Source organism: Pygoscelis adeliae, unplaced genomic scaffold, assembly GCF_000699105.1.
Source record: "Pygoscelis adeliae isolate BGI_AS28 unplaced genomic scaffold, ASM69910v1 Scaffold346, whole genome shotgun sequence".
Lineage (NCBI taxonomy): Eukaryota > Metazoa > Chordata > Aves > Sphenisciformes > Spheniscidae > Pygoscelis > Pygoscelis adeliae.
In genome coordinates this window covers 432,521-446,223 of record NW_008824902.1, presented here as the reverse complement: position 1 = coordinate 446,223, position 13,703 = coordinate 432,521, and the positions used below count along the sequence as shown (strand labels likewise).

Below are 13,703 nucleotides of genomic sequence, written 5' to 3'. Positions count from 1 at the left end.
TCCCTCCCTCCCCCCCCGGCCCCAAGAGAGAGACAAAACACGTATCCTCTGCTCCTGGCTCTCTTCAAGCCACTTCAAAAGTCTTCAGGTGCCACGCTACGATGCCCGACCGAGCACAGAAGGGGTGCCAGCGGGGTCAGCGGTGTGGGCGGCGAGAGATGCCCAGGAGAGGCCACGGCAGGAAGAAACCGGAGTACCGACCAGGGCCAGGAGCGAATTTCATTGATTGCAAAAAACTCCACAGCCACCCAGCAGCAGAACTCAAACCAGACAGGGGAAAAAACCAGGTACGGCCCGACACCCTGTTCCAGCCGTGACGTGAAAGATGGCACGTTCGCAGAAGGGGTCTCTTCGCTGCACAGCGCCCGTCTGCTCTTGTCCCCTTACTGCTACCCTCCCCTCCAAAGACCCCTTACCCTCCCCCAGCCCGAGCGCCACGTTTGACTGTGCACTCCATCCCTCCCCCCAAACGAAACCAATGAAAGTTAAAATTATTTACACTGTTAGCCATTTAAAAACCCAATAAAATAAGATTGCATATGTCCTACTGGGGATGTGGGTATTAGCAGCAGCTACAGCTAGCTCGGTACTCTGCGTGCAAAACGAAAGACAAACAGAAGACAGACCAAAATACTGCACCATTACTAGGAAGCGTTTGCTGGGGTTGGTGTTTCGATTGTGGCGTAAGGCTTCTAGGAGCCGGCTCCTCCCCAGCCGCAGGGCAGGGGCGTCTCCCGCTCAGCCAGCGAAGGCCGGGCTCTAGAAGGATGGAAAGGATTTGTTATTCCAGACACAGCACATTAACACTGACGCATTTCCATCCCAGTCGACACAAACATCTAAAAACCCACTGCACGTTCACCGTGTGAGTTCTTCCTTCTTTCCAGTGACGATGGAGGAAAAGGGGGTGCGTGAAGAAGACCTAAGACATAGATGCTGCTGTCATCGCTGCCTCCTCCTCATCTCCTCGCTTTGGCAGCTCAGCAAGTGTGGGAGAGGGGGGAGCCGGAGTGGCAGGAGACTCTTGTGTCTCCTGCTCCTCTCCGAGCCCCAGCTCTACATCCATTTGCTCCAGCTCCCCCTGATCCAGTAGCTCAAAGTCATCTGCCTCCTCCTCATCCTCCGGTGAAGCTGCTGTCTCTGTCTCCACCACTTCGGTCTCTGACAGCTGTGCTTGGAAGCTCAGTTTCTCTTCGGGCTCGGTGGGCAGGAACTCGGAGAGGGAGGGCCCCTCGCTGGCCTCCGAGGACCGCAGCAGGGCAGAGAGGGTGTTCTGCACCGCCGTGGTAATGGCAGTGGTGACGATCTCCTCGCTCAGCGTGTCAATGCAGATGCCCAGGCCCGGGGCAGGGACAGTCTTTGGCTCTGCGTTGCCTCCTGCCGCTTGCCCGCTCCCATTGAAGTGCGTATTTACAAAATGGAGAGGAGACGCTAGGCGAAGGATGGAGAGGTCAGAGTCCGCGGCCTCCTTCTCTGCCGAGTCCAGCTCACGGGCAGCGTGGGCAAGCTCAGGACCCAGAGGCACACCAAACGCATCTTCATCGCTCTGTGGTCCCAGGTCTCTGGAATGATATTCTTCCACGGAGGGAAACTCTGCCAGGTCCTTGGAAAATGACTCCTCTGGCTCGCTGTGCAGGCTCTGCTGATCCAGGTCTGAAAGGCACCAGCATTAAGGTGGAGGTCCCCTCACCTCGACCCAGGGCACTGACACCTCCCACCCACCTCCCCCCAGCTGACACACCAGGGCTCACTTTTGGGCATCCTCCCAGCTCTGGGAGCACAGCAGGAAGGGGTCTGCAGTTATTCCCTTCTCCCAGTGGCACGACTCACACGGAGTGTCCCTTTCCTCACCCTGTTCTATGTGCTCTGTACTCAGAGAGGACTTCCTTCATGCTCTCTGCACCTAGAGCCCTCCACTAAAACCCACAGGGTCAGGGAAGTTGTGCTTACAGCACATCACCTGCCTGTTCCTCCCCAGACACAAAAGTGACCGCATCCGAGCGGTTACCTTCACGTTCCTCACCACTAACCAGTCTTTCTCTGAGCTTGTAAGTCTGACAGGGTGGGGTGTCCGACCTGTTTCACCCAGCATCTTATATGGGCGTGTGACTATACCATGCAATTATTTCTGCGGGACTTTGTGGATGGCCTTGCTCCCTTGCTGGAGTGACAAGACATCATTGTCTTGTGGAGCAGTAATCAGAGGCAGATGTCCACTCAGGACCAGCTCATGATCAGCCATGAAGCCAGGGCGTGCTGCGCTGCTATTACTGCTTCCTCCTTTTAATGCTCTCCCCCCTGCAAATAGCTAGCTTCTCTCCCTGTGTTTGGAGGGACAGTTTTTCTGGGACAAAACACTCAGGCTCAGGAAGGCAGCGAAGTGTCCCATCACGTACCTTCAGAAACGTCCGTCAGCTGTGGGGTGGTAGCCCTCGAGACAGAAAAGCCCCCACTCTCCAGGATGGAAGCCTCCTCATCAGAGAGCTCAGAATCTGTGATTGACAGTGCCAGGGCAGTCTTTTTCACATCCACCTGCATGGGACGAAGGCAGAGGGACAAATTCCTGGGTGTCTGACTATCAGTGCTGCCTACGGGCACCTCCGCACAAACCAGAGCTTCCAGGCAGGAGTCCTTTGCTGGAGAGACTCTGCACAGGGACAGGATGAAAGCAGGAGGGGGCTGGGCAAAGTGCCCATTGCACTGCCAGGGAAGGACAGTCTCAGCTCACTGGCTTTCCTGCAATAATTCACTGCCTGAAGCTTTGCCTGCCCTCAGTGAAGAACCTGAAAGAGCCAGCACAAGGTGGGATCAGCCTGTAGGAGTCTCAGAAGGCTTTGATCCTTTTTCCTCTCTTGGGATCACCAAGGAGCAAAACACCCCTTCCCTTTTTGCATTCGTGCTGGCCCCAATGAAGCCTTCTACAAGTAGAAGCAGTTCGAGTATCTGCATTCCTTTGGAAGCTGAAGCTTCCCATCTCACAGCCCAGCTACAGGCCCAGAGCTCCTGTAAAGTAAGACACATGGTCCGTTTCTGCGGTGCACATACAGAAAGGTCCCACCCAGTCTGACTGAGAGCAGGGACCTGTGTAAGAGACACCAGTGCTGCCCATCTCCCTCTTCCAGTGGCGAGGAGCCTCTGCACATTACACCAGGACAGTTGATTTCTTTAGGAGACACTCACGTTCTCTGAGCATGAAGCGTAACCACCAGAGCAATTCTGCAGGTCAGGAGGCTGGAGCATGGCTCGCCCTGTCCTGCTACTGCATCACCAGCCCTGTGGCGTTGAATTCTCAATACCCAGATTGGAGACAACGGCCTTCATCAAACTAATACCCTTCTCCCCTTGGGATTCTGCAAAGAAGCGACTTGTTGCTCTGCTGTTCGTTATCAATGCAGCTGTACTCAGACCACCCCTTGCCTCTCAAGCTGCTAAAGACCAGAGAGGAGGGACTGGTTCCTGCACAGCTCTTTGTGCTCTTACCACTGGGGAGAAGCCCGACAGCTCTGCCTCACTCTCACTCTCCGTCTCTGCTGTTGGCTCATCACCTGCTGCAGGCTCACTCTTCCCTTGTCGCTCTATGAGAAAGAGAAGAAAGGCTTTACGTGAGACTGAAGGAATTTTATGCCTTTATACATCACTTTCCCACTACTTCTACTACCCTGTGAAACTGCACAGGTTTCCCAGAAGCCCAAGGTTCCCAGAGACAACTGTAATCTGCTGCTTTCACTTGCTATTCCCAGGATCACCTGCCCCGTCACTCTCCCCATAACCCTCAAGTTTCAGTCTGTTTTCCCCTGCTCCGCTGCAGCCTTTCACCACACAGTGCCGGCAGACCTGCTCTCCCATTGTCCCTTTGCTAGGGCTCCACCCTGGGAGTACGGCACCAGAAAAAGTCAGAGCGAAGTGGGGTCCTTACTCTTCTTCTCATGCTTGTGGTGCAGTGTCTCTGCCTTCATGCTGTAGTCCAGTTTCATCAGGACAGGCTCTAAACGTGTGTACATCCTCTGGATCAGCTCGTGGTAGACCACCAGAGGCCAGAGCAGAATGCTAAGCACTGCGAACACAGAACGTGGGGAGTGTGAGAGACAGACCAAGCACAGTCCAGCCCTTTATGGGGCGCCAGCAAGAAACTCTGCATCAAGGGAAGCGCAGTGGAATGGCATTTGCTTTCCCATCTGACTCTGCCTAAAATCCTCATCCATGGCTATTCTTACTCATTCCAAAGCTGCTTGATTAACCAGGTTTTCCTAACAGATCTCTGTTAGGATATGTTATGTTAAGATGAAGTGTAAGCCCTCCTCTTCAGCCACTGCATCCCAGCCCCAACATGCAATAGAGGCCGTGAAATGAGGTTATTAAAACTAAAAATCACCAAAACTTTTATAAGGGTAGCAGCACAGAGCTCATATACAGACGTGTTAGCAGCAGACCACCTGAACAGCCTTCAGAGTTAGCAGGGACTCACGAGGCAGTGAAAAAGGTCTTATTTGCTAAACATGCAGCTTCTTTAACAACTCTCTCGATATGGATTTGCCCACTCTAGGAACTGGAAGACTGCAGCTTTCTGCTTCTCCGGCACCTCACCCGCACAACCCCAGCCGTGGGTAGAAGAGGAAAGCAATGTTTTAGCGACGGCTCCCTCTCCTGACTTTGAAGTTGTACTGCATGCACACACTTAAAGCAAGAGACTTCCCGGAGCACACTGCCGGTGTTGATTAATAATCTAGCACAGATCCCCTCAAGAAAACCACAAATATGCTTCTACCAGCATATCAATAGCACAGTTAGGTCATGTTTCAGCTTAAGTCAGACAAGAGAGCTGCTTATACTCACAAATGATGTAGGAGATCATTATGCCTGGAACATAGTGTCCAACTACAGCCAGAATCAGGCAGCCTGAACAGACACTCATGCAGAACTGAAGGAAGAGAGAGGAACAAACAGAAGTGACAAGAGGCAGAGATACATCTATGCAACCAGTGCAGGAAACCCAGTTAGAGCAAAATGAGGGATGCTCCTAACAAAGTCAGTACACCAGCTTTGCACTGAGTACATTCAGATGCTGACAATCACAACTCAGACAGCTTGGTTGGGTTAAGCTGTAAGCATTAGAGGTTCAAGCGCAGGAAGACCAAGGTAACCCAAGACCCTAGTAAAATGAATCAAAACTTTACTGGACAGTTCTTTATGAAGTAAATGATGCTCCCTGAGGCTAGGATGGGATATTGCAAATTGCCATTTTAGAGTACATCTCTCCTGCAGAGCTCAGCACTTCAAGAGAAGTCCATACTGTCCCAACAGAGACAGGAAGCTGTTACAGTCACCAGATGCTGTGCCACTGCTACGCGATAAACCAGCTGGCAGAAGCATTAGCAGAACCCACGCTCCCACCAGACCAGGACCTTCCTCCTCTGGAAGAAGTGGAAGTATAATGGTGCAGCCCTGACGGCTCGTCCTGCATTCTCCTGGGGAGGGGGAGAAGTGAGAACGGACACCCTGCAAGCCAGGGCATGGGTTCAAATATCGACTGAATCCAGCAATGAAGAGTTTCATTCATAATGCAAAGGGTCTACAAAAGCTAGGGCCCCCCCTAAGGGCTTCGCTCCCGATGAATTCAGGCTTTATGAGCATCTTGGTCCTGGTCTCCTACTCCCTGTAGGTGGGACAGTGTTTTAACAGAAGAGGAGCAATCAGCAGTGATAGAAACCCACTCCTTTTGGCACACTGGACCCCAGCAAGCCTGATACAATCCCACTGGCTGGTCTGTCCTACTTTTTGTGATGCTGAGGCAACTCCTGTCTACAAACCCTTTCCAAACACCACACGTCACAGCCATCAGAACATGGTTTATGACAAGTTTCCATGCGCTCAGAAACACCGCTGCATTTGGACTTGGCTAGCTACAATCTTGGCTAGCAAAATAGGTAGGACCAGTTTAAAGGGTTGAATGGAGACTGTAGTCTCTCCTTTTTTCTCCCCACTCCCAATCTACGAGCTTCCCTTGCACGCTAAGAAATAAAACTAAGTATAGCTAGCCATTCACAGAAGGGGTTAAGTTCAGTTCCAGTTTACAAATACTGGAAGCAAATTACTCATTATTTAAGCTTCCCATGGCACAAAGTCTGAAAGGAATGAACAGCAAACGTTAAACAGGGATAGTAAATGTAAAAATACTGATTTGACATTCTTCCATCTCCTAGTTCACTAATAACGGAAAGAAAAGCCCCTGCACAGAAGAGTAGGTATCTCCAGCTTACCTTGGCAGGATTTTGCCTCTTGTACTGTAGCAGTTCCTGCAGGTACAGCCTGAAGGTGACCCAGCTCTCTGCCAGACAGTGGCACAGCTCAGGGACACTGAGCAGGTGAGGTTGGGCCCCTGAAGTCACCCCCTCACTAGAGACAGACAAGAGCAAGAAGACAATCTTTGAACACAGTCTGTTTTGTTGGGGGGGGGGACACAGCTGCACTGGGAAGCGGAGATCCCTACCAAAGGCTTGACAATACTGACTGCATCTTCAACTGAACTATGCGAGACGCTTGATTTGGAGATACTTTTTGCCTTTAATCAGGAAGAGAGCCAAGAGACACCTGAGCCAAGCAGCAGCAGCAGACACCATGCCACAGCATCCCCGTGCCACAGGTCCAAGACGCAAAGCGCTTTACTCAGAGCCACGCAGACAGAAGCACTGGAGGTGCAACTAGTCATGTGGCCTCCTCCGGCACCAAGTCCGAGGTAGCCAGAGTGTGGTGCTCTGACCTATAACCATGGCCAAACACGGGATGCAAGCTACGCCACCACAGACGGTGGTGCAGACAGTATGGCCTGCAAAAGTCAGTCTTGGGGATTTCCTTCTCTCTGGAGGATTCTTAAAATAGTCCAGGATAGATCCAGGGAAGAAACTTGAGAGTTCCTAACATCAGAAGCACTTGAGCGTTATTGCTACTGAAAGAACATTAGCTTTCCCCAGAGTCTCAAACTGGCTCCTGAGCTGATACGCAGCTCCCAGTGCAGAAGAAACTGCTACCGACATCTCACAGCGGGAGCCATGCAGTCTATCGACAACAGCAAAAAGGGCAGGTGAGATCACCACACTAAATTAAGGCTTGCCCACTCTCCCCTCTCACCAAGGACCACATCAATGAGCTTACCTCTCCCCTCCCGGCTCCTCCGATGGCTGTGCTGTAGAGAGAACACAGCAGATTAGTCAGCCAAGTGAAAAATACAACCCGACATTTTTACCACTTGAACAGAGCAGAGCTGGAGATGTATCATCCTTAGCCAGGGATGCACCCTGGGGACCTTCTTCGTGCTCTCATGCAAGCAGGAATCACTGGCTTGGAGTTTGAGCTGTGCAGGCTTCAGTGAAGCGTGCCCGGAGACTTGGAGCAGCCAGAGCACTGGTCTCAGGGTGCCCCAGCACACCTTGCAACTTCTGTTGACAAACACGTGGCACGACACTCATATCCCAGGTGCACCCTGCCGCTAGCACGTGGGCTCTCTGCTGCAGGGATTGTACAGCTTGCTCCGGCGTCCCACGCGTCTGGGCAGTGCCATCCCCAGGGCAGCTGCCTAGCCCTTGCCATTCACAGAGGGCTGCCAGCACGGTCCCTGAGCTGGGCAAAGCTTCAGCTCCCACCTCGGAGCTCAACACGGCACCAGCAGGTCTGCGCTGCATTTCCCACTGACCAGCCCGTGGTCCCTGGCAGGATGCTGTGTACAAATGCCAGAGATCTCCCTGCTGTCTCTATCCTTTCCCACGGAATTAAGTAACAAATAGCAGTCTTGTGTATAATTATCTAATTTTAGGGCTCTTTTATGTCCCCTGACAGCCCTTTGTGCCAGGCACAGATATAACTACAGTCCTAAGGTCTGGCAACCTGCATAAGACCAAGGGAAAACTTCTCTCTGCACCCAACCCAGTGATGATCAAACAGGGACTTACTCCACACAGTACTGAAGGGAGGAGCAGTGTTTCAATGGCAGAAGTCACATATGATTACGCTCTGCCTTTAGATACATAGAGGAAAAAAAAACCCAAATATTTCTATGACAACTGGAACTCATGAGCCCGGCTGCCCATGGATTTGGGTGTCCTGGCTAGCTGACTAGTGTCTGGGGACGTACAGGGCTCAACCAAGGCTCTTGCAGCAACATAGTCTTTATAAGTTCCCTGTGTTTAACATGCCCTGATCATGCTGGAAAGGCCCCTTGAGGTCTACCCTCTTCTACCTGTCAGGCTAATGTCCTGAAGCTGGTAGGGACAGATACATCTTTGATGCTGTCCGGCCAACAACAAACTTGGTTCAGGCCGTCCAAGAGGTTCGAAAAATCAGTGGGACCCTATCCCCCACACTGCACGTCACCACGTAAATGGGACTAAATTAAAGGTAGGGAGTTTACGTGCAAAGTCCAGGCTACTTGTTGGAAACGGGCTTAAAAATGCAACATGAGCAAAAAGGGGTTTGAATCCTCCCTGGAGTCATCAGCCAGATGCAAAGCCCAAGAGCAGCAACGACTGCCCCAGGGAAACGCACAGAAGAGGTGAACATCCGTCACTGCCAACACCCAGTGAGACTTCAGACTCCAGTTCAAGCCGCAGAAGAGAGCAACCGCTTGTAGCAGCCTTGCCACTGTTCTCCCAAGACACAGGACGTCGGGCCAAGTATGTCAGACTCCTCCTACCGCTGCAGGCACTGCACCAGCCGGCTCACACAGTGCAGTGGAGCGGGAGGCCATCCGCCCAGGGGAGGAGGCGATTCTTTGAGAGCGTGACCCAGATTTCCAGTAATCGGGCCCGACAAGAGGCGTCAACTGCTCTCAGACTGGGCTGCCTATCCATCCGCTCCTCTGCCCACGACTGTTCGGCACGGCGGCTGGGGCAGCTGGCAAGCACTGCTCACAAAGGGGGCTTGGGGTGTGAAGTGAATATTATGGATGCAGCTCCACCCCCACGGGGCGGTTGCTTCTCTCGCGCAACCGCGGTTGCTGTATTTTGTTATTGTCCTCAGGAATCTAAAGCTGCTTACTCGCAGCACGCAGAAATCCAGCTGCATCTCAAAGCCTCATCTATTACCTGCACTAAATCACCGAATAAATTACATTTGGCACTGGCCCGTCTGTGACGGCTGGCTATACTGGTTGTACCAGCTACCAAACGAGGTGCTGGGATGCTCGCCGTACTCTGCTGGACAGATGCGCCAGCAACCCAGTAAGTGGGATGGCACAGGAACCCCACTCCTCTCCCGCTGGCTGCAGTAATCCCAGCCATCCAAAATATGCCAGCAGAGGGAGTGAAACAATTCTCCTCAGTTGCTTCTGAAGGTTTCAGAGACACTTTGGGGAGCTGCAGAACATTTCAGCAGGCTGCAGAGTGTTCACGTGATTTCAACTATCTGGCAAAACACAAGCTGTCTTTAAAATCAGCAGTGTCTTGCTTCCTGTAGTAGAGTAATCTGCCTGCTGTCCATCCCGAAGCACTGAAGTCTTACACCCGTTGGAGGAACAGCCCAACCACAAAAAACCTGGAGTACTTCTGGCAGGACACGTTCACTTAGGTAAGGCTTAACTCCAACCTGTGCTGCAATACTGTCTAGCACTGGCACAACTAAGCCAGGAAGCAGGACACCCACAGCTGGCCTCAGATCATCAATAACCGGCTGAAATTTTGCTGTCAGCATTTCACACCGGATTGTGGATTAATACAAACCACTTGACATACACCAGACTCTTCTGGGAGACCAGTCAGCTGCGCAAGAGTTTAGGTTACATGTTGGTACTGACAAATTATCGCTGATGGATTCCTTGGCTCTTACAGGTTTTCAACGCTTCCCCAAGAGGCATTCTTCATCTGTGTGTAAACTTTAGCTAGAAAGTAGGGGCCCTTTTTAAGGAGTACTAGCATTCAATTGCAATGCAGGCTTTGCTAAAGCTCTTCCACACTACACTCTCCTACACTGACCAAAACACAGCTGCCAAACAACAGTACAGAAAACACGCCTACTTGATACCCATTTCAGGAGAAAGTAGAGGTGCTTCCTAAGTCCTTAAACAATATTTAAGTGGAACCCCATGTAGAGGGTGGGGGAAATGGAGAAAATACCCTGCGTGGGAGCTGAAAACACGCAGTCCCTTCTGACAGGACCTAAAAAGGTTGTGCATCTTGCCGCTGTTAGTGCGTCCCTGATCACAGTGTGTGAGTAACTGCAAAATACACGCTGAGGTTTTAGCATTCCTTCAGAAGTGACGTTATAAGCAGTCACCCGAGACATACAGAACTGCCACAAGCTGAGGTTTGTGTATATACGTGCCGACTCTTGAAGGTGCGGTACTGACCTACTTCCAAAATCTCCAGGAAAGGCTTACAGGAAGCACTGAGGAGGAAAGCCACAAAGCTGCAACTCTGCTTCAGCGGGAAACGAGAGCCACACAAGAACCCCTAAGTACTCAGCAGTGCCAATTCGACAGAAGGCCCCTCAGGAATGCAGAGCACCGCTCCTTCCTTGCGGAGGCTGAGGAAACACGGTCCAGTGGACCATGCCGAAATCAGGGCTGTGACCTAACCAGGCACATCAGAAAGGTGTCCCTGTCCTTTACTGTCAGCAGCAGAAAAGCAGCACGGAGTGAAATACGGGGAAGAACACCACTGAGGTGCGGCTCAGTAGGATGTGCACTGACTTCTTGCAGAGCTGATGACACAGGATTAGCCTAACCCCGGTGTGTTGGTTTTTGCCTTTTTTGTTTGTTTGTTTGTTTTAGTACTCACCGCTCTGCATCATATAAACTGATTGATTTCAGTATGGATTTCCTATTTCTTCTGTGATAACACAACTTTTACAGGCCTGGTACTTGCTGGAGCGATTCTACTCCCACCTGCATCAATGATACCATTCTGTATTGGACACCAGGCTTTTGCATTTCTGGACACGTTTCAAGTGAGATGTTTTGGGTTGGCTTTAAACTATTTCCTTAAAAAACCAACGTGAATAAGCAGGAAATTAAATTGCCCAGTCCAGTTTGGCTGCCTAGTTACCTGAACCACACAAAGCAAACAGTTTCAAGACTACAGCTGAAACATATCTAATCTTATCAAGACTTCTGTGAAAGCACCCTTTAAGTCAGTACCCTTTTAGGTCAAATAAAGGGCACCTTACAAACACACATATAGAGGGGCTTTCATTCAGAAACCCTCCCTAGAGTAGAGGGGCAGGGATGGAGGGCCCCGAGCTGCCTTTGAACAGCAGGAGTAGATGCAGTAGGCAGGTCTGGGTCCAGTCATTTAATAAACTCCAATGAAGGAGGCACTCAAAGCAGACAGCAGCCAATCCATGCCTATCATCGTTACGCGGCTATTCCTCCTGTTGCTTTTGGGTCTAATGTTGGCAAAGACCCTTCAATAAATGGGAAAGATAAGCCAAGTGATCAGACTCACCGATTAGCTGGAGACCAGATGCTGTTCAGTACAGGTACAATACACTACCTGTCCCTGCTGTCAGACCTCATCATCCACTCTGCTACCTGCCGCAAGAAGTGGCTCTCATCTGCTCTGCCTCTTTCAGGGATAAGCCCATGCTGCACTTAACTAAAACCAATACACTTCAACCCCTCCATTTCCTTCTCCCAGCTCAGCCGGCCATATGTGCTCAGACCTGGAATGATCTTTTTGCCACGACATTTGCAGGAGAGAAAGGACACAGCAGAAACACTGCATCATCCCTGTCACCAGCTCCCCTGACAAGCTAGCTGGGCCCCCTTAGTCACTCTCAACATGGGCTACTCCCAGAACTTCTCAGCACTGGGAGCAATTCTCCCCATGCCCAGAGTATTAGGATACATCCTAATACACAAATAGGCAAGAGGCAGCACCAGTACCAAAACCTGCAGTTACAGTAGGAACGGGGCTTACATGACCTATGAGAGAGCCAGGAAAGGACCGGCTGTGGCCATAGCCCAGCAGCTGGTAAGACCAGAACTGTCACTAGCTACAGTGCTACTCATCACATACCTGAGAAATCAAAGAGGAACCTGGGCTTCCACCTCTCCAGCAAGAGAATGCCAAGAAGGGACATGCTGAGGAGAAAGAGGGGTCTCAGGGAGGTGGAGGAAAACAACCTAGAAATCAAACGAGAAATTGTTAGGCAGGAAAAAGGCAGCAAGCTACTGCTCTTGATGAGCAAACAGATACGGCTCAGTGTACGGCAGAGCAGAAACATCTGACTGCTGCCGGCCACTGCAGCAAGCATTGTACTCCGCAGACACCCACCCCCGTCACAGCACGTTCTCAAATGGCACCTTTGCCCACCACCAGACAGCTGACTACCTGCCATCTCCCAGCGCTCTCCTCCCCTGCTCCTGAGCTCCTCCTTCGGTTGTAAAACAAGGGTAATGCTCCCTTGTACGAGTACAGGTTCCTCCAAATCCTCAAGATGGAGGCTCTAGGTAACGTAAATACAGATTGCTGTAGCAGAAGACTGGTTGAGAATCAGCCTGTTTGCTGAAAACTTAAGTCCTATTTGTCATCAGAAGGTCCAGCATTACCCGCAGGTAGCGCCAAAACACATTCTGCACCTGCTTCTAGATGCCCGTTCTTCTATCACAAACCTCTCCCCGTTTAATCAGGGCCTAGCACTTAAATGGTTTAGTTGCTCACTTGACTCTATCGTAAAACCTTTCATGTCCCTCAACAACACATTGGCTTGAGCCAAACACCAGCTCACACAATACTGCTCACACATGGACGCACAATCCCACCATCAAAGAGTTTATCTCCCCACTCCATATAGATTCAACAGCAAAGGTCCCAGGGTGGCACTTGTGCCAGCAGTGGCTGTCTCCATCCCTCCTTTCCTCCAAACAAGAGCGTCAGCACTTCCCTTCAGCTCAGAGGAGCTCTTTTTAAGTCTCTCCAGAAACACCTGCCGGGAAAATGCATTCACCCTCTCTCTTTTAATGAAAACTCCTTCCCAGAAAGTAAGGGCCGCTCCACTATTTTACCTTGCTCCTCTTCAGCAAGTATTTGCCAATAACTAATCTCAAATGCACCAAACTGATCAGAGTTGGAGAGCGTCTCGCCGTGCAGCGCAGGGAAGGGATGCGCTCCCCACCAAGCCACAGTCAGGGGCAGAGGACTTGGAAGAGAGACCTGTCTCACTGGGTAGCACAGAATGAAAGCCGCATGCTTTCCAAGGGCTTACAGGACCTGTAATGGCCTAAACAATAACATTTTTATCCGTTCTCATGGAACAACAATTATGTAGCTTAATTGTTCCAGTCAGCTCTGGAAGAACTTCCTCCTATTCCGCCTCATTTATGGATTGCAGTTGAAGGATGCTGGCTGAATCCTCCATAGGGCAGTAAATAATTCCTCCCCCTCCGTGATATTTAAATCTCCCTCTGCCATCCCGTATTCTGGGCACTCTTTGTTCCTCTTGACCTTTTTACGCACAGTCCCTTAGCCATCATTGTCTACCACCCCTGCCATCCCATGGCACGCTTCTCCCCCTCCCACTAACTTCAAAGCTCTGCATTCAGACTTTTCCAGCTGGTAGAGGAGTCCAAAACCATTTAAGTACCCGGCTACCATGTACGCCTCTGATAATCATATGGATGAGGGAGCAGAATGTAAGCGGCCTCCCCAGAGCGACTTCAAAGGCTGTTTGGTCACATACTTTCCCCTTCTCTGACTTCAGAGTCTGTCCCTTCCTAT

General features: G+C 51.0%; 3 protein-coding genes across 4 annotated transcripts in view; 1 reads left to right on the top strand and 2 right to left on the bottom strand.

Moving 5' to 3' along the window:
• The window catches only part of ZFAND2B (zinc finger, AN1-type domain 2B), a 7,114-nt gene extending 6,472 nt beyond the window's left edge, over positions 1-642 (bottom strand). The window contains exon 1 of the mRNA XM_009324870.1: positions 627-642. Within this exon, the coding sequence (XP_009323145.1) occupies positions 627-642 (16 nt within the window). The remainder of the gene's footprint in view (positions 1-626) is intronic.
• FAM134A (family with sequence similarity 134, member A) lies at positions 197-12,103 on the bottom strand. 2 transcript variants are annotated; one of them, XR_663638.1, is made up of 9 exons: positions 12,003-12,103; positions 7,150-7,180; positions 6,258-6,393; positions 4,834-4,918; positions 3,917-4,054; positions 3,481-3,575; positions 2,397-2,532; positions 863-1,653; positions 197-759 (listed from the first exon to the last, which is right to left on the bottom strand). XR_663638.1 is itself a non-coding variant. In XM_009324852.1 (8 exons), the coding sequence occupies exons 1-8, from the start codon at positions 12,064-12,066 to the stop codon at positions 923-925; spliced, it is 1,416 nt and encodes a 471-aa protein (XP_009323127.1). In that variant the 5' UTR covers positions 12,067-12,103; the 3' UTR covers positions 197-922. The 2 variants fall into 2 exon arrangements, 1 of the variants encoding a protein (XP_009323127.1); XM_009324852.1 differs by having other exon boundaries at positions 197-1,653.
• A 1,475-nt stretch (positions 12,104-13,578) lies between these two features.
• The window catches only part of CNPPD1 (cyclin Pas1/PHO80 domain containing 1), a 7,732-nt gene continuing 7,607 nt past the window's right edge, over positions 13,579-13,703 (top strand). The window contains exon 1 of the mRNA XM_009324869.1: positions 13,579-13,656. Coding sequence (XP_009323144.1) covers positions 13,579-13,656 — 78 coding nt within the window. The remainder of the gene's footprint in view (positions 13,657-13,703) is intronic.